Source organism: Alexandromys fortis, unplaced genomic scaffold (assembly GCF_014885135.2).
Source record: "Alexandromys fortis isolate MF-2015 unplaced genomic scaffold, M_Fortis_MF-2015_v1.1 scaffold_227, whole genome shotgun sequence".
Classification (NCBI taxonomy): Eukaryota; Metazoa; Chordata; class Mammalia; order Rodentia; family Cricetidae; genus Alexandromys; species Alexandromys fortis.
In genome coordinates this window covers 943,171-970,042 of record NW_026068109.1, presented here as the reverse complement: position 1 = coordinate 970,042, position 26,872 = coordinate 943,171, and the positions used below count along the sequence as shown (strand labels likewise).

General features: G+C 42.6%; 1 protein-coding gene across 2 annotated transcripts; it reads right to left on the bottom strand.

The window, feature by feature from the left end:
- Positions 1-1,540: 1,540 nt before the first annotated feature.
- Positions 1,541-26,872, bottom strand: Pms2 (PMS1 homolog 2, mismatch repair system component). Of its 2 annotated transcripts, XM_050124424.1 has the most exons (15): positions 26,711-26,872; positions 24,486-24,625; positions 23,132-23,218; positions 22,874-22,976; positions 21,411-21,594; positions 19,149-19,316; positions 18,275-18,372; positions 16,790-16,889; positions 13,835-13,919; positions 12,228-12,383; positions 9,933-10,758; positions 8,353-8,520; positions 7,543-7,643; positions 7,217-7,386; positions 1,543-2,972 (listed from the first exon to the last, which is right to left on the bottom strand). In XM_050124424.1, exons 1-15 carry the CDS (start codon positions 26,731-26,733, stop codon positions 2,829-2,831), a joined length of 2,553 nt encoding a protein of 850 aa, XP_049980381.1. In that variant the 5' UTR covers positions 26,734-26,872; the 3' UTR covers positions 1,543-2,828. The 2 variants fall into 2 exon arrangements, with proteins under 2 accessions (XP_049980382.1, XP_049980381.1); XM_050124425.1 differs by lacking the exons at positions 22,874-22,976; positions 23,132-23,218; positions 24,486-24,625; positions 26,711-26,872 and having other exon boundaries at positions 1,541-2,972; positions 19,149-19,264; positions 21,411-21,555.

Genomic DNA, 26,872 nt, shown 5'->3' with positions numbered 1-26,872 from the left:
TCAACAACTTGCCCAAGCACCCGATGCCTATCAGCTGCCCTCCACCTCCACTCTCAACTTGAACAGGCAATTACTTTTTTTTTTTTTTGGTCCTCTACTAGTGAAATTCAAACTACAGCTAAAACTAACTTGCTTCTTATAGTGACATCCCGACCCCCATTCTTACAAAATTGCCGTATTATTGCACAAGTAAACTGCAAACCGGCTTTTTCTCTGGGCATGGGTCCCAGCACCACTCCACCCAGCTGCAGGATCCCCTGCATCTTATCAATCAAGCACTGGCTCAAGTCTTGGAAGACTAAGGAAGAAACTCGTCCAAGCCTTTAAGTTGTTGCTGCACACACAGGACTACCTTAGGGTGCTCACCCACTTGTTCTGGTCAGGCCTGCAGATTGAAGGAAAACCTTGCGTCCTGAGAGCTAGGTGGTTTCCAAGCAACTGCCATAAGCCCCGCCTCCTGAGGTCTTAAAGGGGCCGCGACGCAAATACAAAGCTGTAGAGCAGTTTTACCATGCTTAGTCTCAAGAGGAACTGGGCACTTGAGCTGGATATACTTGGCCTGGATTTCTCCAGTTCTAACTGTAAAGCGTGTGACCCCTCTCAACATGTTTCCTCACAATAAAACAGAATAATGCAGGCTTTTGTTTTCCACCACTGCCTTAACCCAAACAATGGTTTGAAGTCACACAATCTTAACAGCTGAAAGTTGCAGGTCTGGCTTGGAGGCCTCCAGGGAGTCTGCATAATTGTGCTCCACATTGAAGAACTTATGTGACAGAGCCTACCATACCGCAGAAGACAATCTCCCCATCACTAGGATCTGTAATCCCTTCTGGAGTCCCCCTTGTCCTGTATGAGGTGAAGCACAGGTTCTGGTGACCAGAAACAGACATTGTTGAGGGCCATTACTGTACCTCCTATAACTCCCAACTTGCACTGGTCCAAACATTAAATGAGACCTTGCAGACCTGCAGCAGCAGTCTGTTTGGAGACGTAGCCCTGGCTGGCCTGGAACTATGTATCAGCTCAGGCTGACCTTAAACTTAGAGATCTGCCTGCCTTTGCTTTGCTACCTCGCCCAGCAACTGAAGGTGAAGAGCTGTGCCTCCACCACCTCACTGCACCTGAGCCATGGCAGCCTCTTTTCCAGGAGGCCACACCAGTCATCACCGTGCCCTAACTACCAGCTAGGCTCTAAGGAGGTGTTTTTATTTTTATTTTTAGCACAGCCCAAGTGGAAGAGATTCCATGGAAACAAAAACAAATATCCCATAGTTCACACCCCAAGGAAACAAAATTATAGCACTGAGCCATAGAAACTCAAATGTTTTTATTTCACTCCCTGCCCCAGCCTCTACTTTCCACTCTCCTTGCACTAAGGAACATTTAAAAATAGTGATCCCAGTAAGGGTGATGGTGCACGCCTTTAATCCCAGAACTCAAGAGGCAGAGGCAGGAGAATCTCTGTAAATTCAAGGCTAGCCTGCTCTATATAGCAAGGTCCAAGTCAGCCAGGGCTCATTCCTTCCCATTCCCACCCTGCAAAAGTGACCCCAGTACTACTATTCAGTATTCTTTCCAACCAGGTAAAGAATCCCCCCCCCACACTTTTCTTCATTTAATATGAGTCAGGATTGAGAACTACTAATTTTAAAAGACCATAATTTTTTATTTGGGTGTGTGACGCACTTGTAATCCTAGCACTTCGGAAGTGGAGGCAAGATCAGTTTACGGGCAGCCTTGGCTACAAAACAAGTTTAAGACAAGTCTGAGTTTCATAAAACTGTCTCAAAACACAGGGGGTAGGAGTGGGAGAGAACAAGAAAGTAAACAACATGAATTCAACTGTCACTGAGGGCTGAAAGCTGCAGACTATAATACCCCCAGTCAGGGGAAAGACTGCCAACTTCCAAAGGGCTCTCTGTTGTGGAGTATTATCTTAAGATGTATTACATTTGTTTATACTGTGGAGCATTTGCTTTAATGATGCAAAGATGCGCTGCATTCTTTTATGTTACGTTTGTTTAACTCTGTGAAGCTGTGATTCTTTGTCTAAAATACCTGATGGGCTAATGAAGCGCTGAACAGCCAAGAGCGAGGCAGGAGAAAGGATAGGTGGGGCTGGCAGGCGGAGAGAATAAGTAGGAGGAATCTGGGAGGAGAGGAAGAAGGAGCAAGATAGAACAAGGAGAGGAGGAAGGACATCAGGGTCCAGCCACCCAGCCAGCCACAGAGTTAATAGTGAAAGTAAGATATACAGAAGTAAAGGAAAAAGCCCAGAGGCAAAAGGTAGTTGGGGATAATTTAAGAAAAGCTGGCAAGAAACAAACCAAGCTAAAGCCGGGCTTTTATAAATAACAATAAGACAACGTGTGTGATTTATTTGGGAGCTGGGTGATGGCCCCCCCAAAAGAATAAAACAACCTACAACATTTTGGCATTCCAACGTAGGGCTAGAATAAAAAAAAATTAACAACAGCTCTCCTTGTTTTTCTAAGGCATATCTTTGCACACCACTTCCAAACACACACATACCACACACATACACTACACATATACACATACACCACATGCATACTTAAATTTCAAGGCAATAACAGTAGACATGATGAAAAGGCTTCATTTTTTTTCTCTCTCTCTTTGGAATGGAGTCTGATTAATGTAGCTCAGGGTGGTCTCAAACTCCTGGCCTCAAGTGAGCCTCCCACTTGGGTCTAGCTGGGCTAGCGGCACACATGCCACTATGCCTGGCTTAACACTGTTTTCAAGTGGATCTGAAGCATTCAAATAGCAGAGAATAATCTGCAGTAAACTCTACCCTACAAGCATCAGTTCTGGGAAATGATGTCCAGATTTGCAATGTGCCTCATGGTTGGCCTTCCATGGGGACAGTTCCAGGGGTGGTCCATCTCACCCATGTGAGTGATGAGCTTCTTCATCTCGCTTATGTTGAGAGCGGTTCCAATCATCACCTGAGTACGAGAGACAAGAGTGGAGTTTAACTAGACTTTGTCACAACAGTCTTCAGAAGCACAGCGCTAGGATGAGACCAGACAAGATCACAGCTTAAAACATTTCCTGAAGAATCTTCCCCCAGAGTCCCTTCTCACGGTGCTCCACATTTCTGTTGAGCTTCCAGCCTTCATGGCTCAGGCTTGACCTCTCAATAAGTGGATCAGCACCCCCTTCTCTCAACATTCCACATGACTTTACTTCTCTCCTCTCACACTGGCAGCCAGAGTGGTCCAGAGTGCCTCTCTCCACTCAGCAGGGGGCAAGGAATTTTATTACTTGTTTATTTTACTTTCTGATGCGCATGTGCGCATGTGTATGCATGTGTTCGTGTGTGTGTGTGTGTGTGTGTGTGTGTGTGTAAGCGTGCGCGCACACTGCATGTGAGCATATATGTGTGCACGCATGTGCATGCTTGCGCCTGTCTGAGTGCATGGAGGCCAAAAGTATACACTGATGTCTATCATGATCTACCTTAGTTTTTGAGACAGGATTCTCTCATCAAACCCTTATCTCATTATTTTGGCTAGACTAGCCAGCCAGGGAGCCCCCGGGATTCATAGGTGTCTCCACTTCCCCAGAGCAGGGATTACAAATATGCACCACAACTTGCTTCTTAATTTGAGTGCTGGAGATTTGTATTCAGGTCCTCATGCTTGTACAGAAAGTACTTTACGTGCAGAGCCATAATCCCAATCCCTAATTTTTTACTTTTCCTTGAAGACAGGGTCTCACTAGAGTTAACCCTGGCTGGCCTGGAACTCACTATGGATCAGGCCAGCCTTTGCAATGAACCTCTTGGCCTCTGCCTCCTGAGTCCAAGGGTTATAGATTTGAGTCACCATGCCAGAACAATAGTTCTTTTAAAAAGTCTGTCAGGTCACACTACTCTTTCCAGCTCTTCCTTCACCCAAGTAAAAGCCTAGGTCCTTGCCCAATGTGCCAGCATATCTGTGTTGGTTTGAATGAGAATGGCTCTTGTAGGCTCATATGTTTGACGGGTTGGTTCCCAGTTGGTGTTCAGGAAGGACTAGGAGGTGTGGTGTTATTGGAGGTGTGTCTCTGGAGGTGGGCTTTGAGTTTTCCCCATGCCAGGTCCAGTCTCTCCTCTTTCCTCTCTCCCTACCTTCTCTCTGTGGCCTATAGATCTGTATGTAAGCTGTTAGCTACTGCTCCAATGCCATTTTCCCACCATGATGATCATAGACTCATCCTCTCAAACTGCATACAAGCCCCCTGTAGAGAGCAGCGTGGAGCCACATCTGATAATCAGCTCCTAATTATGGCTAAGACCTGACTTATGCTGTGATCACTCAATGATTGTCAGCTGCTTGCATATGCGTGAACCTATGGGCAGTGCCCACCTGGCAATCTGGGGTTGGCAGCCTGTGCCTTTTTAAGGGCTGGGAGAGGTTTGTCCACAGAGATGAGGAGAGAGAGGGAAAAGGAGAGAGAGGGTAAGAGAAAAAAAGAGAAAAAAGGTCCTGAATAAACTGCTAGCAAGAAGAGCTCCGGGTGTTGCGTCTTCCTTGCGGGATGAGTCTGGACGTGACAGCCCCCAATTAAATACTTTCTCTTACAAGTTGCCTTGACCATTGTGTCTCGTCACAGCAATACAATAATAACTAAGGTAACATCCTTGTTTGCAACCATCTTCTCTGCCACACCAGCACACCATCCCTGTGTGCACATGCACAAACCAAGTTTTAGAATCAGAGAACTAGCTGTCCCTGTGCTTGGGACTTGCTTTCCCCATATCCTTATCGCAAGTGCTCCCTCCTTCAGGCTCCTCCTGCTCAAATGTCCTGCGTACTGTCAGTGAAACAGCACGCTCTCTAGAGCATGAAGAGCTTGGCGACACGTATGTGACAAGTAGATGCTATAGCATACCCGATATTCTGAGAAATAGGTAGAGATGGGGATGCAGAGAGGCCTAAACCCCTCTGTTGTAATCTTTCTTCCGATTGTAGCACATGAAGTGTCCACTAGGTGTCAGCATAGTCCTACAGCTAGGGACAAAGCAGTGCTCTGTCACACAGGGGCAGAAAGACAATAAGCAAGTTAGCAAATGTCACTTATGAGGTGATTGCATACTGGAGGGAGCCAGGCAAAGAGCAGTGAGGGTGGATCCAAGTGGGGAATGGCAGGTAGAAAGGGCCTGAGGTGACAGGAGATGGTGAGTGCAACCGTTTGGCTGTGGCTGGAGCAAAGTGAAGGAAAAAGGGCTGGAAAGACAAGTAGGGACGGGAATATATTACATGGACAGCAGGGGACGGAAGATCCAGTGAAGGTCAGTCAGTGTTAGAGACAGGGGAGCTATAACAGTGTGTCTGCACTCTATGGCTCCACAGGCCTCCACATCACAGGTACACAGAAGGGTAAAGAGGTCGGCATGACTTGTGGCACACCTGCTCTGACACTTTCACTACAGGAGAGGATTGTTTTCATCAACCAAGGATTTGTGACTAGAAATCAGAGCCAACAAGATCCTGAGCACTCGCCTGTGCTGTGTTTGTGTGAGTCTATGTGTGTGTGTGTGTGTGTACACATGTGCGTGCTTCTGCTTACATACTAGGCAAGTGCTCTACAACTAAAGCCACACCAGCAGTCCACAAACAAAACTCTTTTCTGAGGGCTGGCTAAATGGCTCAGAGGGTAAAGGGCTTGCTGCACAAGCTTGTCAACCTGAAACCTGAGTTTGACCCTTAGAACTCACATAAAGGAAGAACCAACTCTCCATAATATTGTCCTCTGACCCCCATAAAAGCTCTAAGGCATGTACACACTCCTCCTCCCATTTCTACACTATAACAAAACAAAACTTGTCCTTGGAGTGATTTCACACTGTCCTAGTCAGGAGGGTTATCACTGATGTAATGAAGCACCATGATCAAAAGCAACTTGGGGAGGAAAGGGTTGATTTCACTCACAGTTCCATCATCAGAAGCAGTGAGGGCAGGAATTCAAACAAGGCAGGAACCGCGAGGCAGGAGCTGATGCATAGGCCACGTAGGGGTGTTGCTTACTGGCTTGCTCATCATGGCCTGCTCAGCCTGCTTTCTTATAAACCCAGGACCACTAGCCCAGGGATAGCACCACCCCTAATGGACTGGGCCCTCTCCCATCAATCACTAATTTGAAAAATGCCCACAGACTTGCCTACAGCCTGATATTATGTAGGCATTTTCTTAATTTCTCTCTTAGATGACTTTAGCTTGTCTCAAGCTGTCATTAGAAGTCTAGCAAATAACTTCAGCCCAGACATCTCCTGAAGCCCTGTCACGTGCTGCTTTTCAACACTGCTCACTGAACAATGGGCCTCACATACAGCAAGTCTACAGCATAGCTCCTGACCCTGTTAGGTCCCCAGAACTGCCCCCCAGTGCTATTCTACACCCAGGTCTGCACTCTCTCACTATAAAGCAGTATGACTATGGGCTGTCCTCTGGGTGCTGTTCTGTTCTTCAGGTTTGTGTGGTCACTATTTTTTCTGTCAAGAGCATTCTTACCCATGGAGGCTTTATCTCACCCGTTAAGGGAGCCCAGATGGCACCCATCTCCTTGCCATCATGTTTTTCTGGGGCCACATGCTATTTGAGTTTCTGCACTTACTGGCATCAAAAGGGTCATTTTTTTGTTTATGTCTATTTCTCTAATCCACCTTACTTCTGTATTCCCATACATGGGACGAACAGGACAGGTTCTACTACATGGGCTCAAGGAATTGCTGGATAATATAGGAATGTGGCCAGGTGACAGGGTTGCTTACTTTATTTGGACACTGGGCTAATACCTAGCCATCACTACCATTTCCTATACAGAGTGACAGCAAACAGTCTCTGTGGGACACTTGTGACTAAATGGCTCTACTGGAGTTTTGACAGTGTTGTCTCAGCCTGGAGGAAGGAAACCTTTCTCAGTGCAGGTTGGCGTTATCTGTAAGGCCCAGGGATGAAGCAGGTACACAAAGCTAACTGCCAGGCTCAGGAAAAGTCTGAGCTAAAACACTGTGTGGCATCTGTGAAAATGAACAGCAAGCCTGACTCATGCAGACCCAGCTGTCTTGTTATACCAACAGACAAGTAAGTGGCTCTCTGTATTTTACAGCCATCATGAAGGTACTTAACAACATAACCAAACCAAGGGTGAACTGAGAACTCCCTTGGGCCCTCCAGACCCCAGGAGAGGAGCTTATTTTACTTACAGACTTCCGACAGGCTCGGGAAGCAAACATCTGCCTGACTCTTGAGGGCCGGCACATGACCCCAGGGCTGTCACTTAGCATGAAGATCAGTTCATCTATATCTTGGGGTCCAAAGGTCCAGTTTTTACTAGTTGGCAAGGAAATCAATTTAGCCCTTTCAGTGACTGGAGCTAAAAGAAGAAAGAATCGAGGAAAATCCATTATTGGAGAAAAACATTTTAGTTCATGGCTATTTATAATGAAGACCCACACGCCCAAAGTAAGGGGAAAGCACAAATACTTCCAAGTTAAACTATACAGTCCGACAGTCCTAATGGTTAACTTACCCTCCTCATCAATAATGAAATCAAAGCCATTCTTTCTGAATATTTCCAGATTTTCTATCAGCACAGCTTCGTTGACAGCAGTTAAGTTCAGAGTCTGGGGCCTGAAATACAGTAAACTCAAACTATAATCCAAGGCAAACATTTACCTACAGAGCAGAAAGGAAATCAAAAAGCACTATTTTTGGTTTATAAGCTGCCCCTTAGAAAGGCCCACATGGACAAGACACGGTGCACAAACCTTTAATCCCAGCATTCAGGAGGCAGAGGCCAGTAGACTTTTGTGAGTCTGATGCCAGTCAAGGCTACATAGTGAGACTCTGTCTCAGTAAAACAAAAAGGCCCACACATATAAGGCTTCATAAGTGTGCACCACTCTATAGCAGACCAACTATGTTCAGTTACCCTTCACCAATAGGATTTTCTGGCCACTCAGTGAACACCATTTAATAAAGCTAAAAAGAGCTAAGACCTAGAGAAATTTGAGGTGTGAGAGCTCAGGCAAGTTGATTAACATCTCTGGGTGTGTGCCATCTTATTATGATGAGCTAGTGATGGCAGCTACAGCTCCCTTGTACATTTGCTTGGCTTAAATGAATAATTTGCTTCAACACAGTTTACCACATAATAGGTACTCAATAAATGGGAGCCATGACTATGTGAAAAGCATAAAAATGTGTTGCACAGATTATAGCAGAAACCCCACATTTATACATACATGCATACAGATAATGGTATAAAGCTATTTCATCTCAAAGGGCGGGAGGGATGTGAGAAACAGCACTGGAAATCCCGAAGCCTCTGTGAACTCACGTGATGAGCCTCTGCATCTGGAGCACTGTGTGCTGCTGCAGCATCTCAAAGTTGTACTTCTCATCTGCAGCATGCTGGTCCACCAGGAAGAGGTCCTCCTTCAGTTTGGTTATTATAAACCCCAGGTTAAACTGACCCAGGATCTCCATCTCAGCAAACATCGATTTACTGCAATATAGAACATTATTTGAAGATTATTTCTGATTATAAAACAGGGCTACAAAAGTATAAAATAGAAAAGGTGACAACTGTACTTTCTTTATAAACGTCACATCAATATCCATACGTTCAGTGTTCCAGAGATGGCCTTAGTGACATCTATTAATAATCTGAAAATAGAACTATGCATCTTCATTCCACTCTACTGTTATCACTTAATACATCATAGGTTTCTACAATTTTTTTCCTTGAGATGGTTCTGACTGTGTTGTCTAGGCTTTGGAACTCTCCTTCTTCAGCCTGCCAAGTAGCTGAAATTACAGGTGCATGCCAACAACCCCCAACTTTACATCTACATCTGTTACTCATCCTGACCGCAGCATCATAGTCCTGCTTCATGGTCCTTCATTCTCAATGACTGTACTGGAGTTCAGTATGTGTGTACTATAGCTCATCTTATAAATTCTCTCCTGAAAGATATTTAATTGTTTCTAATCTCATGATACATACAAGGCGACAACAAAACTCAGGAGAAATGCTCATATGGTCCAGCTTTCAGAGTAAACCACAGTGAGGATAGTCATGTGGCATCAACACTTGATCAACAAATGACTAGCAAGATGCCATGGGGAACAAAAAAGAAAAAGAAAAACAAGTCAAGAAAATTTACAGCACACACCTGTAAACCCAGCAATTGGGAGGCAAAAGCAAGACAATCAGGAGTTCAAGGTCATCTTTAGCTACACAGTGAGTTTTGGGCCAGCCTAGATTATATGAGACCCTGTCTCAAAACACAAAAAGCAGGAAAACTGACATTAAATATGTGAAAGACAAGGAGAAGTTAGTGAACAGAAAAATCTGTGGGGTCAAAATCAATCCCAAATTCAATATTAGAATTGGAGGAAGGGAGCAATGAGGATGGAGGGAGGCAGAGAGAGAATGAAACACTGATCAATCTATGGGGGGCCTGTGATTGTGGAGAAGCCCATGTTGTTGGACTGTCTCCACAGGATTCTCAAGCCATAGGACAGATCCTGGTGCAAGAAAGGATGATATCGGGCTGGAGAGATGGCTCAGAGGTTAAGAGCAATGGCTGATCTTCCAGAGGTCCTGAGTTCAATTCTCAGCACCCACATAGTGGCTCACAACCATCTGTAATTCGATCTGGTTCCCTCTTCTGGCGTGCAGACAGAACACTGTATACATAATAAACAAATTAATTAAAAATAAATAAAATAGAATAATCAGTCCCCCCCCCAAAAAAAAAAGAGAAAAGGACGATATCATCTACATAGTGCAAGGAACAAGACATCCAAGATACTGAGAGGAGCCAACACTGACTCTTTATAAAATCAGCCACCAGCTCAGTCAAAATAACCAACCACAAGCCTTACCAAAACATCATTAAGAACAAACAGTACCTAATCTCTTTTCTGAGTTCATCTTCTGCTGCTTGGTTTTCTCCAGGGCAAATCTTGGCTCTAAATTTCCTGTAGCTCTGCTCACTTTCATTCCGCTGCTTCTGTTGCTGTAACCGCCTCACCCGGTTAGCTAAAGAACTCATAGAAAAGTCAAGGGGCACTATTTTCTTATGAATCTTCACAGCCACATCAACCTGAGCTGCTGAGGTGTTCTGAGCATCAAGCAACTTTGGAGGAGTGCCAGTATTTAATGGTCTTTCTTCTGTCTTGACACGCTTAGCGTTCGAGGAAGAGAGAGGACTTGGTGGAGGCAGAACTGTACCTTCTTGCTTCAGATGATGTCCTGTACCTGAAGGAGGGCAGTCCATGTTTTCCTGTGAAGATTTGTATTCTGGAGAGCTCACTGCATAGTCACTGCTAAAGTTACTGGCCACTTCTGGGGTGCTAAGCCAGTCCTCAGAGCTGGCTGAGGTGTTGCTGTGCCCTGAGTCTTTTTCTAGTTTCACTCTGTCCATACAGTCATCGGGGCTTTCCTTGGGGCTCACCACTTTGTCCTGGGAGCCACACAGACCTCTAGGAGAGATGAGATTCGAAGGACAAGAAGATGATACACCCCTTTTCTGACTTGGATAATTCTGCCTCAGTTCAGGGGTCTCTGGGCCCCAAGACTTGACCTCTGTGGTGGGATGAAGAGAAAAGGCCTCTCTCAGTCTGGAAATGGATGCTGCCCTTTTCTCATGCGCTGTGATCTTCAATGAAGGTAAACTGTCTTGCTTTCCCGACACAGGCTTTTCTATTTCTGCTGTACGCATCTTTACTAAGTTACCTAAGCAGACGGGAACAAAGAAGAATATCAGCGAGGGTACTGAAGAGGAACAAAGGATTATTCTTATATGAACAGGCATTTCACAAACGAAGAGGCCAAACTACAAAATATAGCAACACTGGCTAGAACCCATCTTAAAGGGGATATAAAGAAACCTAAATGTGCGCACATCTGTGACCCAGCTCCGCTCCTCCATCAGAAATGTCTACCCACGCTGAGCATTATACCCCACACCTATGATCCTTGCACTGAGGCAGCTCCGGTAAGAAGACAGGGAATTCCAGCCTTTTGTGTGGGATATAGAGAGACTCTATCTCAGAGAAACAAAATCAGAAGATAGAGAGATGGTTCAATAGTTAGAGTGCTTGCTGACTTTCTAGAGGATTTGAATTCAGTTCCTAGCAACTGTGAGGGCATCTCACAACTATCTGTAATTCTAGCTCTGAAGACTCTACTGGACTCTCTGCGTATCTGCACAAACATGGCATACACACATGCACACAGATAATTTTTTTTATTTTTAAAAAAAATAAAAACCAACAGGAAGATGTCCGAGGATGCTCATGACAACTCTTTACCACAGCCCCACACTGGAAGCAATTTGAATACCCCCTCCACTCCCCCCCCACAATAATTGTTAATATTTGACTTGAGTGGAATACTGTATATCAATGAGAATGAATGATTGAAAGAATGGCCACATATGACTTTGATGGACCCTATACAATAATCACAGGACAGAACAGACTAGATGACTTCCTGTCTCCCAGTCTCAGTTTGTCTCTCTTCCTTCCTCTCGATATGGAGCCATAGCTAAGATGGAATTTACTGTGTAGACCAGCAACTGTGGGAGATCTTCCTGCTTCAGTTTCACAAATGCTGGGATTACAGGCGTGTGTCACTACACCTGGCCTTCATAAACATAAAAAAAAAGTTTGTGTGACAGTGTGTGCGTGCACATGCTATGAGTAAGGAGGTCAGAACAACCTCAAGTGACAATCCTCACCTTCTACCTTGAGACTTTCATTTATTCATTTATTGTTTGGTTTTTCAAGACAGGGTCTCCCTGTGTAACAATCCTGGCCGTCCTGGAACTACCTCTGGTAGACCAGGGTGGCCTCTAACTTAGAGAGATCCTCCTGCCTCTGCCTCCTGAGTGCTAGGATTAAAGGAGTGCACCACCACCTCATAGCTCAAGACTTTTAAGATTGGGCCTCACTATGTCTCCCTGGTTGGTGTGGAACTTGCTTTGAAGACCAGGTTGGCCTTGAACCCACAGAGATCTGCCTGTCTCTTCCTCCTGAGTGCTGGGATTAAAATTGTATGTCACCATTCACAGCCTCGAATTTTCTGTGACATTTTCTCTTACCAGAAAGATTCCACTTCATGTCAAAAGTCACCGTGAGGGAAAAAAAGGTTGGTATCACAACAACTAATACTTTCAGGTTACATCACTGTGCTTTCCTTACCTTCAATGTCCAGCAGTGGCTGCTGGCTGACAGTGAGCTTGGTTGCGTCTTTGTCGAACATTCCTATCAAGGAGGTCTTTAAAATTGCCAGCAAAAGCTTCTCCTCCTGTAGTAAAATCTGTCTTTTATCTGGAGTCACATTAATATCAACACATTCTAAAACAAAGAATAACACACATGCTTGAGCTCGCCTTTAGCAATAAGATTTTAGCTATTAACTATTTTATTCATTTGTACTATTAACTAAAAACAGTCAAGATTAAAATAATGGTGTCCAGATTAGTATTCATAAATTATAAAATTACTTTTTTGAGACTATGCATGTGTATGTGTGTGTGCACAAATATGTGGCTAGACATGCATGTGTGTATGGAGGCCAGAGGTTGACATCAGTTGCTTCTCCACCTTATTTTCAAGATAGGGAGGGATCTGCCTGAACCTGTGGCTCACCAATTTGGCTACACTCCCCCAGATATCCTCCTGCGGCCTCCCAGCACTGGGATTACAGGCATGCGCTGCTGTACTCAGCTCTTTACATGTGAACTGGGGAGCTGAACTATGGCCCTCACACTTGCCCATGAAGCACTTCACCTACCGAGCCATCTCCTCAGTCTATAAAGTTACCTTTTTAAATAAATTAGGAAAATAATAATAACCTTATCTTTATTTTTAAAGTTTTATTAATATATCATCATCTTGTTTAGACAGAGTCTCAAGTAGCCCAGGCTAACCTTGAACCCATTATGTAGCTAAGGATTATGGGATGGCTATCCTGGAGTATGAAGTGCAGCAACAGAAACGAGAGACTACCTCAAGCTGAAGAGAAAGCTTAGAGGTTAAGAGCATGTACTCTTCCAGAACCCACATCAGGTGACTCAAAGACACCTGTAATTTGAGCTCCATCAAGACCTAACACCTCTGACCTCTGTAGGTAACTGCATCATGTGTGTGCACACGCAAGTGTAAACATGTGCCCATTGGGGCAGGAGAGGGTGCTAGATTTCCTGGAGCTGAAGTTACAGGCAGTTATGAGCTGACTGATGTCAGTGGTGGACCAATCTCCAGTGCTCTAGAAGAGCAGCAAGAGCTCCTACCTACTTTCTCTGGTCCTACAAACTATGGTGTTTTTTTGTTTTGTTTTTTGTTTTTTGAGATACTTTTTAATGACACGGAAAATAAAATGTTCACATCTACAAATAAAAATTATTTCCTTTCACAAATGCTAATGTGTATGAGTGCATATTTGCACAAGTGAGCATGGACATGTCTATTTCAAGAAAGGCTTATACATATATAAAAGTATCTAGAAAATGTGGATCTAAGTAAGTAAAAATTTGACAGTAAAAAAGAAAAAATACATATGAAATTAATTTTTCAAAATCAAGGAGAACCTGTAAGTCTACTTATACTTTCTCCCTTTGTTCAAGCTTAAAGCTACATTTCCTAATAATACAATAACACTGTTTCAAACAGAATGCAGGATGGCCATTATAGAAAGTAAAATTACAGGATTATCAGTTGTTTTCTATTTAGTCATATCAGAGCTTTAAAATTTCATTTTATTAGGAATAGTACAAAATTTTTATTGAAACCTCAATAGAACTTACCTGAATCAACAGAAATGTTAAGAACAACACATGGATACTGATGCCGATTATACACATGATAAACCTCATTTACAAGTTTAGAGACCTGTACAAGAAACAAAGAAAAGAATAAATGTTCTAACAACATGCTATTCTAACCTATCAGCCAAGCAACCTATTTGTATTAAGCTTTATTAAACTCGCACAGCATTAAAGCACTTTTTTCCCACAGAGGGCTTCATGTTGCCTACCTAAGGAGACCTCTGAACTCTGATCCTCCTGCCCTCACCGTAAGTGCTGGGATTATAGTCATACCCCACCACTCCCAGTTTAAAGCAGGGCTAGAGACAGAATCAGGGCTTTGTGCAGGCAGGCAAGCACTCTATAAACTGAGGTATAAACCCAACTCTCTATACAACTTTATTAATGTATGAATGGTATGCAATAAGCTGCATATTCTTTTTTTTAAATATTTATTTATTTATTAGGTATACAATATTCTGTCTGTGTGTATGTCTGCAGGCCAGAAGAGGGCACCAGACCCCATTATAGATGGTTGTGAGCCACCATGTGGTTGCCGGGAATTGAACTCAGGACCTTGGGAAGAGCAGGCAATGCTCTTAACCACTGAGCCATCTCTCCAGCCCAAGCTGCATATTCTTCAGTATAAAATTTAGCTAGACCTTAACATACAGACCCCCAAACAAGAGGCTGAGATAGGAAGATGGAAAGTTCAAGACTAGCATGGGTTACAGAGTAAGTTCAATGTCAACAAGAAAAATTTAACGAGACCTTGTCTAGTTTCACAGAAAAAACAAAAAATGGAAAAAGAGGGGTGGGGAAATGGCTCAGTGACACAACCCCTGCCTGGAATTGGGAGACTCTGGGTTCAATATTCAGCGCTGATAAAACAACAAAAAACTTTTCAATTTGATATCTCAACACAGTGCAGATATAGACATGCACACATATGTACACTCGTGAAGGTATTCTACAATCAACACAGTGCAAATATAGACATGCATACATATGCACACTCGTGAAGGTATTCTACAATCAACACAGTGCAAATACAGACATGCATACATATGCACACTTGTGAAGGTGTTCTACAATCAAAACAACAAATACGTGCGCTATTGGAAAAGTTTCCTCATCTCCTTTAAAGGGATTTGTTTGTATAGGGGCTTGCTATGTAGCCCAAGCTATTCTCAAACTCTTGATCTTCTTACTTCAACCTTCCCCATACTAGAATTTTAGGCAATAACAAACACATCTTGCTAAATGACTCAGTAGGTAGAGACCAGATGAATAAACTCTGAGAACTGAATCTTTCCAATCCAAAGATATTCTTCAGGAAATTTCTGCCAGGTTTGATGGTGGACACTTAGAACTCCAGTACTTTAGAGGTTGAGGCAGGAAGACTGAGAGGTAGGTAGGTAGGTGAGATGGACGGATGGACAGAAAGCAAGCACCATTCAATGTGTGTAAAGCAGGCTCAAATGTACTCAGGTGCACAGTTATGTGATATTATAGTGATTATTAAATCACATAAATTAGAGACAAATCACACTAATTTTAAAATGTAGATATTGGGTCACACTAAAAAAGAATACAATCAAATTTTAAGATGTCACTAGGAAACAAAACATCACCAAGGTCACTGCTGCCTGCTGCTGAGGATGCAGTCAGAGCCGAGTCATTAAAGCCTCATAAGGACATTGGATAATTGGTTCAGTCTAAGGCACAGCTAAACCTGGGCTCTTATTTTCCTGTAAAATTGACAAAAGGAAGAGAAAACACACAAACAAATGCATGTTGTCAGTCTGCAATAATAAGTTTAGATAAATGTCTTAGAATGTCTACTTTCTTCCAGAAGTGATAGTAATTTTTTTCTTTCTGGTTTTTCAAGGCAGTGTTTCTCTGTGTAACAGATAGTTTTAATTGTAGTAACTATATTAATAAGTACTTTTATACACACATGAAGTTTAAAAAAACTGTAGGTTTTCCTAAATTCGTAAGATAAGTTAATTTGAAAAAGTTATCATTTTCATGTGTATGGATGTTTTGCCTGCATTATGTCTACGTATCACATATATGCCTATTGTCTGAAGAGGCCAGAAGAGGGCATCAGATCCTTAGAGATTGAAGAACAGACAGTTTTGAGCCGCTATGTAGGTTTGGGCAAATGAACCTAGGAATTGAACCCTGGCTGCTCTTAACCACTGAGTCATCTCTCCAGTCCTCAAGTAAGATCATTTTAAAGGCATGTTTCTGAGTCAGCTCCAAGTTTCATGTAAACTGTCTATATCAGCTAGTCATGACGGTTTAGGGAGACAGCTCAGTCGGTATAATGTTTGTCTTGCATGCATGAAGCCCTAGGTTCTGCTATGGGACAATGGTCTGTACACTGTCAGTTGTATTTTAATAAAATGCTGATTGGCCAGTAGCCAGGCAGGAAGTATAGGCAGGGTGACCAGGCAGGAAGTAGAGGCAGGGTGACCAGGCAGGAAGTAGAGGCAGGGCAATGAGAACAGAATTCTGGGAAGAGGAAAGATGCAGTCTGCAGTCATGACCCAGACACAGAGGAAATAAGATGAGAATCCCTCGCTGACAAAGGTACCAAGCCACATGGCTAACACAGACAAGAATATTGGGTTAATATAAGATGTAAGAATTAGTTAATAAGAAGCCTGAGCTAATAGGCCAACCAGCTTATAATTAATGTAGATCTCTGTGTATTTTTTTAGGACTGAACAACTGTAGGACCAGGTGGGACAGAAACCTCTGTCAACAAGGTTCAAATACTAGTACCACATAAACCAGACATGATGATCCAAACCTGTAATCCCAGCACCCAGAAGGTGGAGGCAGAGGATGTTCAAGGCCAGTCTGGCTACACAGTGAAGTTTGAGGCCATATAGGGTTACATGAGTCTCAAAACAAGTAAGCAAACAAGCAAACAATGAAAAATACCTTTGCTGGGTCACAAGGACGCTGATTGATGAAGAAAAACTGTCTGTCTGTTGAGCTCCTCCCACTACCATGTGTACAGTGTGAAATGAAGCCTGAAATGCTGTCAAGAGGAATACAGGAATGACAGTTCTGGCATGAAAAAGTTTCTAACAGCACAGGACACTTTCTTCTTCCTTTTTGAGGCAGAGTCTCATGATCTCATGATCCTCTTGCCTCAGTCCCGATTGCCAGGACTGCACGTATGCCATGGTGCCCATCTTATCACTGGGCACTCTCTTAAAAACAAGTCAGAACAGAGCAGCTGGTGGTGACTCCACATGATAACCAGCCCCACATCCTGTCCTTGTAAAAATCATCCCCAGGGCAAGGAGGATAGCTGTAAGCACTTAGACCTGATTAGATACCAGAATCCACATTTAAAAATAAAACCCAAGCATTGTGGTACACACTTGGAAATTCCAGCGCAGGGGAGGTAGAGACAGGCATATGTCTGGGGCTCACTGGCCAGTCAGCCTAGCCTACTTGAGGAATTCCAGGCCACCGAGAGAGCTCCTATCTCAAAAACTAGGTGGATGGTACATGAACAATGACTAGAGTTGGATCTTTGTCCTCCACATGAACTTTTATGTAAGCACTTAAGGCATTGGTAAGTTTGTTCAGCATGAGTCCCATTCCAGGATTGTGAACACCTTCACATATAGGCATGTCCATCTGTGCTAGGGAGTTTTTCTCAATTTGACACAAACTCGTATCACTTGAAAAGAGGGAATCTCAGTTGAGAACCTGCTTCTATCAGATTGGCCTGTGGGCAAGTCTGTGGGGCACCTCTTGATTGACGTGGGAGGGCTCAGCCCACTATGGTTAATGCCACTCCAGGCAGGTAGGTCTGGGTTGTAAAGGGAACTGACTGAGCCTTGGGAAGCGAGCCAGTAAGCAGCATTCCTCTGTGGTCTCCACTTCAGTTCCTGCCTTGGCTTCCCTGGATAACCGTAAGCTGTAAGGGGAAACAGGTCCTTTCCTCTCTAGGCTGCTTTTGGCCAGGCTGTTTATCACAGCAACAGAAAGCAAACTAGAACACCATCTAGCAATTTCATGATAAGCCAAAAAAACAAGTATAGAAATAAACAATACAGATCTTCATGGGGCAATCCTCCTTACAGAAGTTCTATATTTCATACACTAAACACGACAAAGCTGGGCAACTTTAATAGATCCCAAAGGTCAAACACTAGACATATAATAATTAAGAAACTATTTTAATTAAAGTAGAGTAATTTAACAGAAAACCCTCTTAAGGTCCCAGGCACCCAGCTGCTGTTTGAATTAAGTTAAGCCTTAGTCTGTCTGTCTCTTTTATGCATTCTTCTTAGCAGCACACAATCACTCTACACCTTACAATCACTATTCAAACAAACAAATAAACACAAACATCATGACCTCAGGGAAACTGGCTGTAGTTTTCCTGGCAGCAATCAGTGTACTTACCGGAAAAGATTATGTGGCTTGTTAGAAGAGCTCAGGCCATACTCTTCACAAACAGAGTCACTAGGGGGCAGCTGAACAAAAGGAATGAGGCTCTGCAACTAAAAGAGACAAGAGTAAGGGTATTTTCTAAGACAGAGGCACCAAACTTCAGGGAAAATAGATATTTTCTTCCCAGGTCAAGCCATGCCTCATTAAGAGCACAAAATAACAACAAAACCCCAAAGCGAAACAAACAAAAGAAACGATGAATGTTGACAGCTACTTTGTAGTGCTGTAATGACTGCAATTTGTTTACCAGAAAAAGAAATCACCTGAGCTCCTATTTTATGACATTATGTTTTTCAGAAAGAGAGACAGGCATATTAAAGGATTCAGTATTTCATTTTCTTAGAATAAAATTTAAGCCAGGCACTCCCAGCACTCGGGAGGCAAAGGCAGGCAGATCTCTATGGGTTCAAGACCAGCCTGGTCTACAGGCTCCAAAGCTACAAAGAAACCCTGTCCTGAACCTCCCCCCCCCAAAAAAAAAAAAAATTAAAAAATCTCCAGCTCCCAGACTTTAACTTTAGCTATGGGGTACTGAAATATCTCGTTGTGAGTTTTAGTCTCTGTGAACGACAATAAAACCTGCTGCAATCACTAGAGCAAAAGAACATTTCTCAGGGGCTCAGGGTTAAAGAGCACAGCAGTCCTGGGTTCAGTTCCTAGCACCCATGTCAGGTGGCTCACAACCACCTGTAACTCCAGCTCCAGGAGGATTCTATACCTCTGGCAGGCACCAGCAGTGTGCACACCCACTCCCTACACACATGTACATAGTTAAAGCAATAAATCTAAAAACCAAAACATTTTTCAGCAGCTGGCCAGCCCCTACCTGCTTCTGGCCAAACACAGAGCTGATATTTTCCTTCATGCTGGAACTTCCGCTTGTGCACACCACAGGCTGCCGTTTTCCTTGTCCAAGCTGGTTAGTGCAACTTACACGGACGCCTGTTGAAATGATACAGTATGCCTGTAAGACCTGGACCATTTTGGCATACTCCTGTTTGAGAAACACAAATACAAGATTACTTTGATCCTACAGGAATTGCATGGTATTCTTAAAAACATACAACTCAAGGTTCTACATAGCCTTGAAAACAAAACAAGGGGGAAGAATCCTCCCCACCTATGCTGTGAAATGAAACAGAGGCCGCTAGCCACTGGCCTCTCACTTGTGTTGATAATCACCATCAAGAAGTACATTCTAGGGGCTGGGGAGCTAACTCAGTAAATTGCTTTCTAGGCAAGCATGTGTACAATCCCAAACTCATGTAAAACAGCTCAGTGTGGTGGCACACACCTGTAATTGCAGCACTGGCAAGGGGGGAAGGGAGGATCTCTGGCCAGCAAGTCTAGTAAAACTTGTGAGCTCCAGGGCTAGGAAGACTTAGACTACAAACATGAGCTAGAACGTGACAGAAGACACAAGATGCTGACCTCTGGCCTCCACATGTATATAAACATGTACATACAAAACACATTTCTAAGCCAGGTATGGTGGGTGCATGACTATAATCTTAGAAATTCATGAGGGTTAAGTAGGAAGAGCATGTGGTCCAGGCCAACCTTGACAATGAAGTAGAACCTTCTCTCAGAAACTAAAACAAGTGCATGTCCTCTGAACTTAGAATGCTTCATTTAGAAATTTATTCTTGCTTTTTAAGACATGCATTCCCTATGTAATTCAAGATATCCTTCAATTTTCTCCACATCTCTTGAATCATGTGCCACCATCCTGGTTCCTTTAACTTGTTTTATAAGAAATTTTATTCTTTTATAAAGGCTAGTATAAACAAGGACATATTTAAAAAATTATTCACTAGTTGGGCATGCTAGCTATCATGGATACTAATGACTTCTGTTCTGTAAGGTCTCTGTCGACTTGACACAGTCTAGAAGCATTTGGGAAGAGGCAACTCCAACTGAGAAAATGCCCCCAACATACTGGCCTGTGGGAGCATTTTCTTGGTTAATAATTGATGTGTGAGGGCCCATCTTCCTGGGGATGGTGCCACCTCTGAGCAGGTGGCGCTGGATGGTATGAGAAAGCAGGCTGATCGAGCTATGGGGACCAAGCCAGGAAGCAGTATTTCTCCATGGTCTTTGCTTTAGTTTCTGCTTTCAGGTTCCTTCCTTGAGTTTCTGAGCTGGCTTCCCTTCATAATGGACTTAATCAGGGCATATAAGCTGAAATAAACCCTTTCCTCCCCAAGTTGCTTTTGATCATAGTGTTCTATCTCAGCAATAGAAAGCTTAACTAAGACAGTAGCCCACATCTGTAATCTTAGCCTTTAGGAAGCTGAGTCAGGGGACCATCTTGAGTTTGAGGCCAGTCTGGGCTATAGAGTGAGTTTCAGGTCAGCCTATACGTTTCAAACTTGAAAAAAACAAAAAACTAAAACTAAACCAAAAATAGGTTAACTAAATATAAAGTAAAAAAAATAGTGTTTGTTGAAATAACAAGTAACTTTAAAGACTTAGAAATAGGATTGAAGAGTTGGCTCAGTTAAGAGCACTTGTTGAGACCTACATGGCTTCTCACAATCTTTTAACTTCAGTCCCAGGAGACCTAATGCTTCCTTCTGACCTCAGAGGGCATCAGCCACATACGTGGTGCACAGACATATATGCAGGTAAAATAGTCATACACATAAAATAAAAAAAAAAACTAAAGCAAATAAACAAACCCTTGGGAACAATTTAAGCAATCATTAGCAAGGAGCTAATTAAGTATATTTATATCATGGAAGAATGATGAAAAGGTAGTATAAAGTTACCAAAGGAAAAAAAAGATAATTACAATATGTGAAAAGTAGTTATACAACAGTGTACATGGCATGATCCTAAATGTTTCAATAAACCATAGCTGGGCATGATGGCACACACCTGTAATCCGCCATTCAGGAGACGGAGGTAGGAATTGACAAGTAAAGGCCAGAACATACACATTGAGACCAGTCCCCCCCCAAAAAAATTATTTTTTTTTACATTTTTAAAGAAAGAAAATCAAATGAAAAACATCTTCAATTAATTTCTTACTCATATACTACATTAGAAAAACTCCTGAAGGCTGGGATTGTGAATTTACCAATACCTTTTTAATATTCCTCTGAAATTCTTTGTGACGCACTGGTAGTGTATAAAATAAGTGCTGCACGCTGACTGTTGTGCCTTTGGGTCGGGGGTAGGGAATTCTCTGGGTGATTTTCCCATTGTGGTCCAACACCAGTCGAGTGCCAATGCTTGCAGATACGTGGCAGGTAGATATAGTGACATCACTGAAAGAGAATGCCAGGGATGGCATGTCCAGTTAGAGATGCACAGGGCTGCAGGGATGAAGCTCGGAGCAGAACACTTGCCTAGCACTTGTTTTGAACTCGGAGTTCAGTCCCTAGCACTGCAAGGGGTCTGCGTGTGGAGAAACCTAAGGAACTCACAAGGGTTAGATATGGAAAACCTTCTCCCACTTTCCTTTCTCTCAGAACTTACTTTCTTTCTTTCTTTCTTTCTTTCTTTTTTTTTTTTTTAGTTTTTCGAGATAGGGTTTCTCTGTAGCTTTGGAGCCTGTCCTAGCACTAGCTCTTGTAGACCAGGCTGGCCTCGAACTCACAGAGATATGCTGGGATTAAAGGCGTGTGCCCAGCCTCTCAGAACTTTCTTGAGCAGGTGATTCTTCTGAGACAATTTACGATTTCAATAAGTAAGGCATCTACCGTATCATCTAAAGTTGGGGCCCCAAAGGATGGTGAGACAGTTTTATAAGCGCTTTGCTCTTGTGAGCGATTTCAGTTTTTAGGCTGAGTTGCAAAACAACGAAGTATCTCCAGTTCTACTCCCAAAACTTTCTTTCTCAATTTAGTTACTAACAAAACTTTCACAAAGAATCCAAAAGACATAATTCAAATACATAATTGTAAAAATTTATAACTTCACTGTAATTAAGTAGGGCTTTCATTAGATCTTTTCCTAAAAACTGAAAAACTAAAACTAATGGTACTCACAATTTGTCATCTTTCATTATTTTTTTATTTTTATTTTTTTTTAAATTTATTTATTATGTATACAACATTCTGTCTGTATGCCTGTTGGCCAGAAGAGGGCACTAGACCTCATTACAAATGGTTGTGAGCCACCATGTGGTTGCTGGGAATTGAACTCAGGACCTTTGGAAGAGCAGGCAATGCTCTTAACCTCTGAGCCCTATTTTTTTTTTATTTTTGCAGTGCTTCTGGTTGACCCTAGGCAGCATGATTCATAGGTAAGTAGTCTGCTGCTAAGCCACACCCCCAGTCTCTGTGGTACTTTAATAACTGTTTTAAGACAGGCAGTGGCTTTTTTTTAACAATACTATTTTCTTTATTTAATTCCTTTATTTCTTACATTTCAGAAATAATATTACTTAGATTGGTAGTCAGATAAAACAGCATTCAGAAGTTAGTGTCAAGATAACTTGATATTCCAATAGTAAAGTGAAAACCACAATGATTCTAACCATGCTTATAAATTTTCAGAAGCTTTTACATAGAGCATCAAATTGATGAGTATAATAAACATCACCTCAGTGCACAGAGTGAGCTCAGAGCTTCCCCCCGAAAGCCAAAAGTTTCAACGTGAATCAGGTCAGCAAATTCTTGGATCTTAGAAGTGTGATGTTTCAGAGCTGAAAGAGAATGGGAAGGAAGACTACAAATGTCTTAAGTGATAGACCAAAGGACATATACAATATCTATCACAACATGTGGTTTAAAACAGTGTTACTCAAACTTCTGAGATACACGGAAATGATTACTTTATTATTTGGAACATTCATCTTACCTAGACCTTCAAAGTTTTCTTCTTCTACCCCACATCCATTGTCTGAAACTTCAATGAGGTCCACCCCATAGTCTTTAAGCCTTAGATCTAAAAAAGTCAACATATTTACTTCTCAATAATTAATCCATGCTAAAAGCTTTTGTGTTGACAATATTCATAACACAGAATGCAAATTTTGTCTACACTTTTACTTAAAGATATTGCTATCATTCTGAGGGATGTGTGTACATGTGTGTATACAGCACTTAGGATCAAGCCTAGGGAGCTATAAATGCTAGGCAAGCACTCTACAATGGAGCCACAACCCTAGCTATGCATGCTTGCTTGCTTTATTTATTTATTTATCTATTTATTTATTTATTTTTGAGACAGAGTTTCTCTGTAGCTTTTGGAGCCTGTCCTGGAACTAGCTCTTGTAGACCAGGTTAGCCTTGAACTCACAGAGATCCATCTGCCTCTGCCTCCCTAATGCTGGGATTAAAAGCGTGTGCCACCACCGCCCGGCACGTTTTACTTTTGAAAGTCCTTCTGGATTATTTGTAAACCCAGATTAAATAGTTGGTTTATAGTATTATTTCAAAAGGAGTGCTTTTTAATATTGTCACGATGAATAGGCTCAGGTTGGAGGGATGGCTCAGCAAGGCTAGGCTCACAACCGAAAAAATATAACAGGCTCTGCAATCAGAGTTCCTAGATCATATTTTATGAGCTTTATAGCCTCAATAAAACCAAATTCCTGGCACTTCATTTTCCTCATCTCTATAACAGAGATAGTAACTCCCAAATCATAATAGTCTATATACTAAATAAGACTATAATTCTTAGCACAATGCCTACACACAATGTAATTTAATTCTTATTCCATAGTTAAATATTAGACACGGAATTGTTGTATAACGGTTTTCTCTGGTTTGAAAGATTCCCTCCAGGATGGAGGAGGCACAAGAGATTCCAGAGGTCAATAAACTTCACAAGTCTTGGAAAGCTGAAACTCCAAGGCTGGCAGAATTCCTAGGATGCAGACTTCAGGGATCACCCTCAAGCTGGGGCAGGTGTTTTGGGAATAAAAGCTGCTTTTGAATCATTCTGATCCTGTAAATACCCCCCCCCCATATTTGTTAGGAACATCAATAAAAGACTCCTTGATTCACCAAGTTGGAATGCGGCACACCTATTGCTTTGCTGTGCCAGCGTTCCCTGACAATGGTGAGTGGACCCGTGTGTGTTATATCTCCCCAGGAGAATTCTCTCATACAGTAACTAGGTGCTACCTTCAAAATAACAATACTGGTATGGCAGTTCTGATTGCTTTCTAATAGTCCAGGGATGTTTCTTAAAACTTTTCTAAACTTACCAATACTGGTAGCACCAGCATCCACGCTATTTTCTATCAGCTCCTTCACAGCAGTGCTTAAACTGAGGACCACTTGCCCAGAGCAAATTTGATGGACTGACTTCCCATCAATGGGCTTGATGGCCTTAGCAAGTTCTGTACTGAAAAAAAGTCATACAAAACATAAAGCAAATATTTAGACAAAGCAGATGAATTTATTTTTACTATGGTAAATGATTTATCTGTTACTAGTTAGCCTAACCCATTCATTCACCTTCCTTCCTTCTCTTCCCTCCCCTCCCCTCCCTTTCTTTCTTTGAAACAGTGTTTTTCTGTGTAATAACCCTGGCTGTCCTGGAACTGGCTTTGTAGAGCATTTTGGCCTAGAACTCACAGAGTTCATCTGCTTCTTCTTCCTAAATGCTGGGATTAAATACATGTGCCACCACTGCCTGGCCGTCCCCATTCATTCTTTATATGAACACTCATTACAGTTGCAGATACGAATGTTCTACAATCTTTAAAAATCTGCTAACCAATATTTAAAACTATCATATTGAAATTCTAATAATACATGGATCTACCTGGAGGAGACATGATCTATCCCTTAAGTTATAGATCAATAAGCTTTTACAACAAAATTTTTTTTTTTTTTTTTTTTTTTTGGTTTTTCAAGACAGGGTTTCTCTGTGGTTTTGGAGCCTGTCCTGGAACTAGCTCTTGTAGACCAGGCTGGTCTTGAACTCACAGAGATCCGCCTGCCTCTGCCTCCCAAGTGCTGGGATTAAAGGCGTGCGCCACCACCGCCCGGCCTACAACGAAAATTTTTATTCTTGAAAAGCGACTTTTTTTTTCTCTTTATACAATTTGTAAAAAGTTACAGTTGCTTTTGGAAATTGAATCCAAATCCAAGCTGCCTTCACTGTTGCTAGGAAAGTCCTCAAAGCTCATGTTTGAGATAAGGGCTCTCTACATAGCCCAGACTGGCCTAAAATTCAAGCTCCTCGTCTCGGCCTCCGGGATGATAGGATTCCGGACCTGTTCCAGGTTCTTACTGCTTGTTCTGACCCTGCCTCCAGTTTATTCTTGTTACCACCCCTTTTGGTTTGCTTTCTTTTCTTTTGACGACCTCAAACTCCCTACGTAGTCAAGAGTAACTATGAACTCCTGATCCTCCCGTTTCTACCCCACCAGTGCTAGGATTACAGGTGTGGGCCAGTGTGCTTGGTTCTCATCAATTATTTTTGTAATCGCAAATCCAGCCAAACAATCTTTAAGCTTAAATTCTTAGTGGTGCCCATTTTCTATCATATGAAAGTCTAGTCATGCCTAGGTTCCAATATACCACCATTAATTCTCTTATGGTTTAGTCACAGGAAAGAATGGCTACCTGGCTATGAAAAGCTCCAGTAAAGTATAATGGAACAGAGGTTCTTCCTTGAGGGGAGAGATCTTTGGGTATCTGTCAGATCTTAGGGCCTGACACATACTAGATTTCCAAAAACCCGGATGAAATAAACAATTCTTTTCATTCTACCTTGCTATCTCACTTGTTCGGCCTGGGGATGGAAGGTTTAATCACAGCACTGGGGTGTCTGAGGGAGGAGCCTGAGTTCAAAGCCCTACCTCACCAAAACAAAACATTTCACTTGTCTGTAACATCTAACTGCTGAGGATCTCACATGAAATTCAAACTACCTAAAATTCGTTTATTCTGCAACAGGTCTATTTCTGGAACTTAGAGTGTGGGGAAATGACAATATTTAAATACAGACAGCAAATTTGCATTGACAAATCTGTCACTGAATGTAACTGTACTGGTTTTCGAAGATATGCTTCATTGACTTTGATGCCAAAAGTGAACAAGATATCAAATACACAGAAACACGGCAACTTAGTAAAATCTAATAAAATAAAATAAACACTATTGACTACAAAATTAGCCTTTGTCTCACTCGCTAAGTCCTCAATTGTAAAAAGTCAAAAAAGAAAAAAAAAAAAAAAAGAAAAGCAAAACCGCCTAGAGCCGAATTCAGTCGACAAGAATGGATTTCCACGCTCGGTTTCAAGTCCGCGGCCTGCGGCTTTCAGCTTCCCGATAGGGCAGCAGGCCCAGCGCGAGCAGAACGCCGCTCAGGGTCCGCGAACTTGGCCCGCGCCTCAGCCACTTCCGGTCCTTTCACGGAGGCCGAATACCGGGATCTCCAGGGACTGCGCCCCGTGGGGAGACCGCAAACCCGGCTCACCTCGCGCCCTCGCTTGGCTCCATGGACTTAGCACTCCTCCAGCCTCAGGCACCGCGGGAGAGCTCGCGCCGCGGCTCTCGCGGAGACGCACCTTCTGGGACGTCCATTGGATGCTTTTGACATATAGCCCCGCCCCTTCCTGGAGGGATGGCGAAGGCGTGC

What these genes read in the sequence shown, in the direction of transcription:
- Pms2 (XM_050124424.1), bottom strand. Translation starts at nt 26,733, where the DNA reads ATGGAGCCAAGCGAGGGCGCGAG. An exon ending in GAGCCAAGCGAGGGCGCGAG is followed by an intron (nt 24,626 to 26,710) that starts GTGAGCCGGGTT and finishes ACTTTTTTTCAG; the next exon opens with TACAGAACTTGCTAAGGCCA. An exon ending in GCCACTGCTGGACATTGAAG is followed by an intron (nt 10,759 to 12,227) that starts GTAAGGAAAGCA and finishes CCGTCTGCTTAG; the next exon opens with GTAACTTAGTAAAGATGCGT.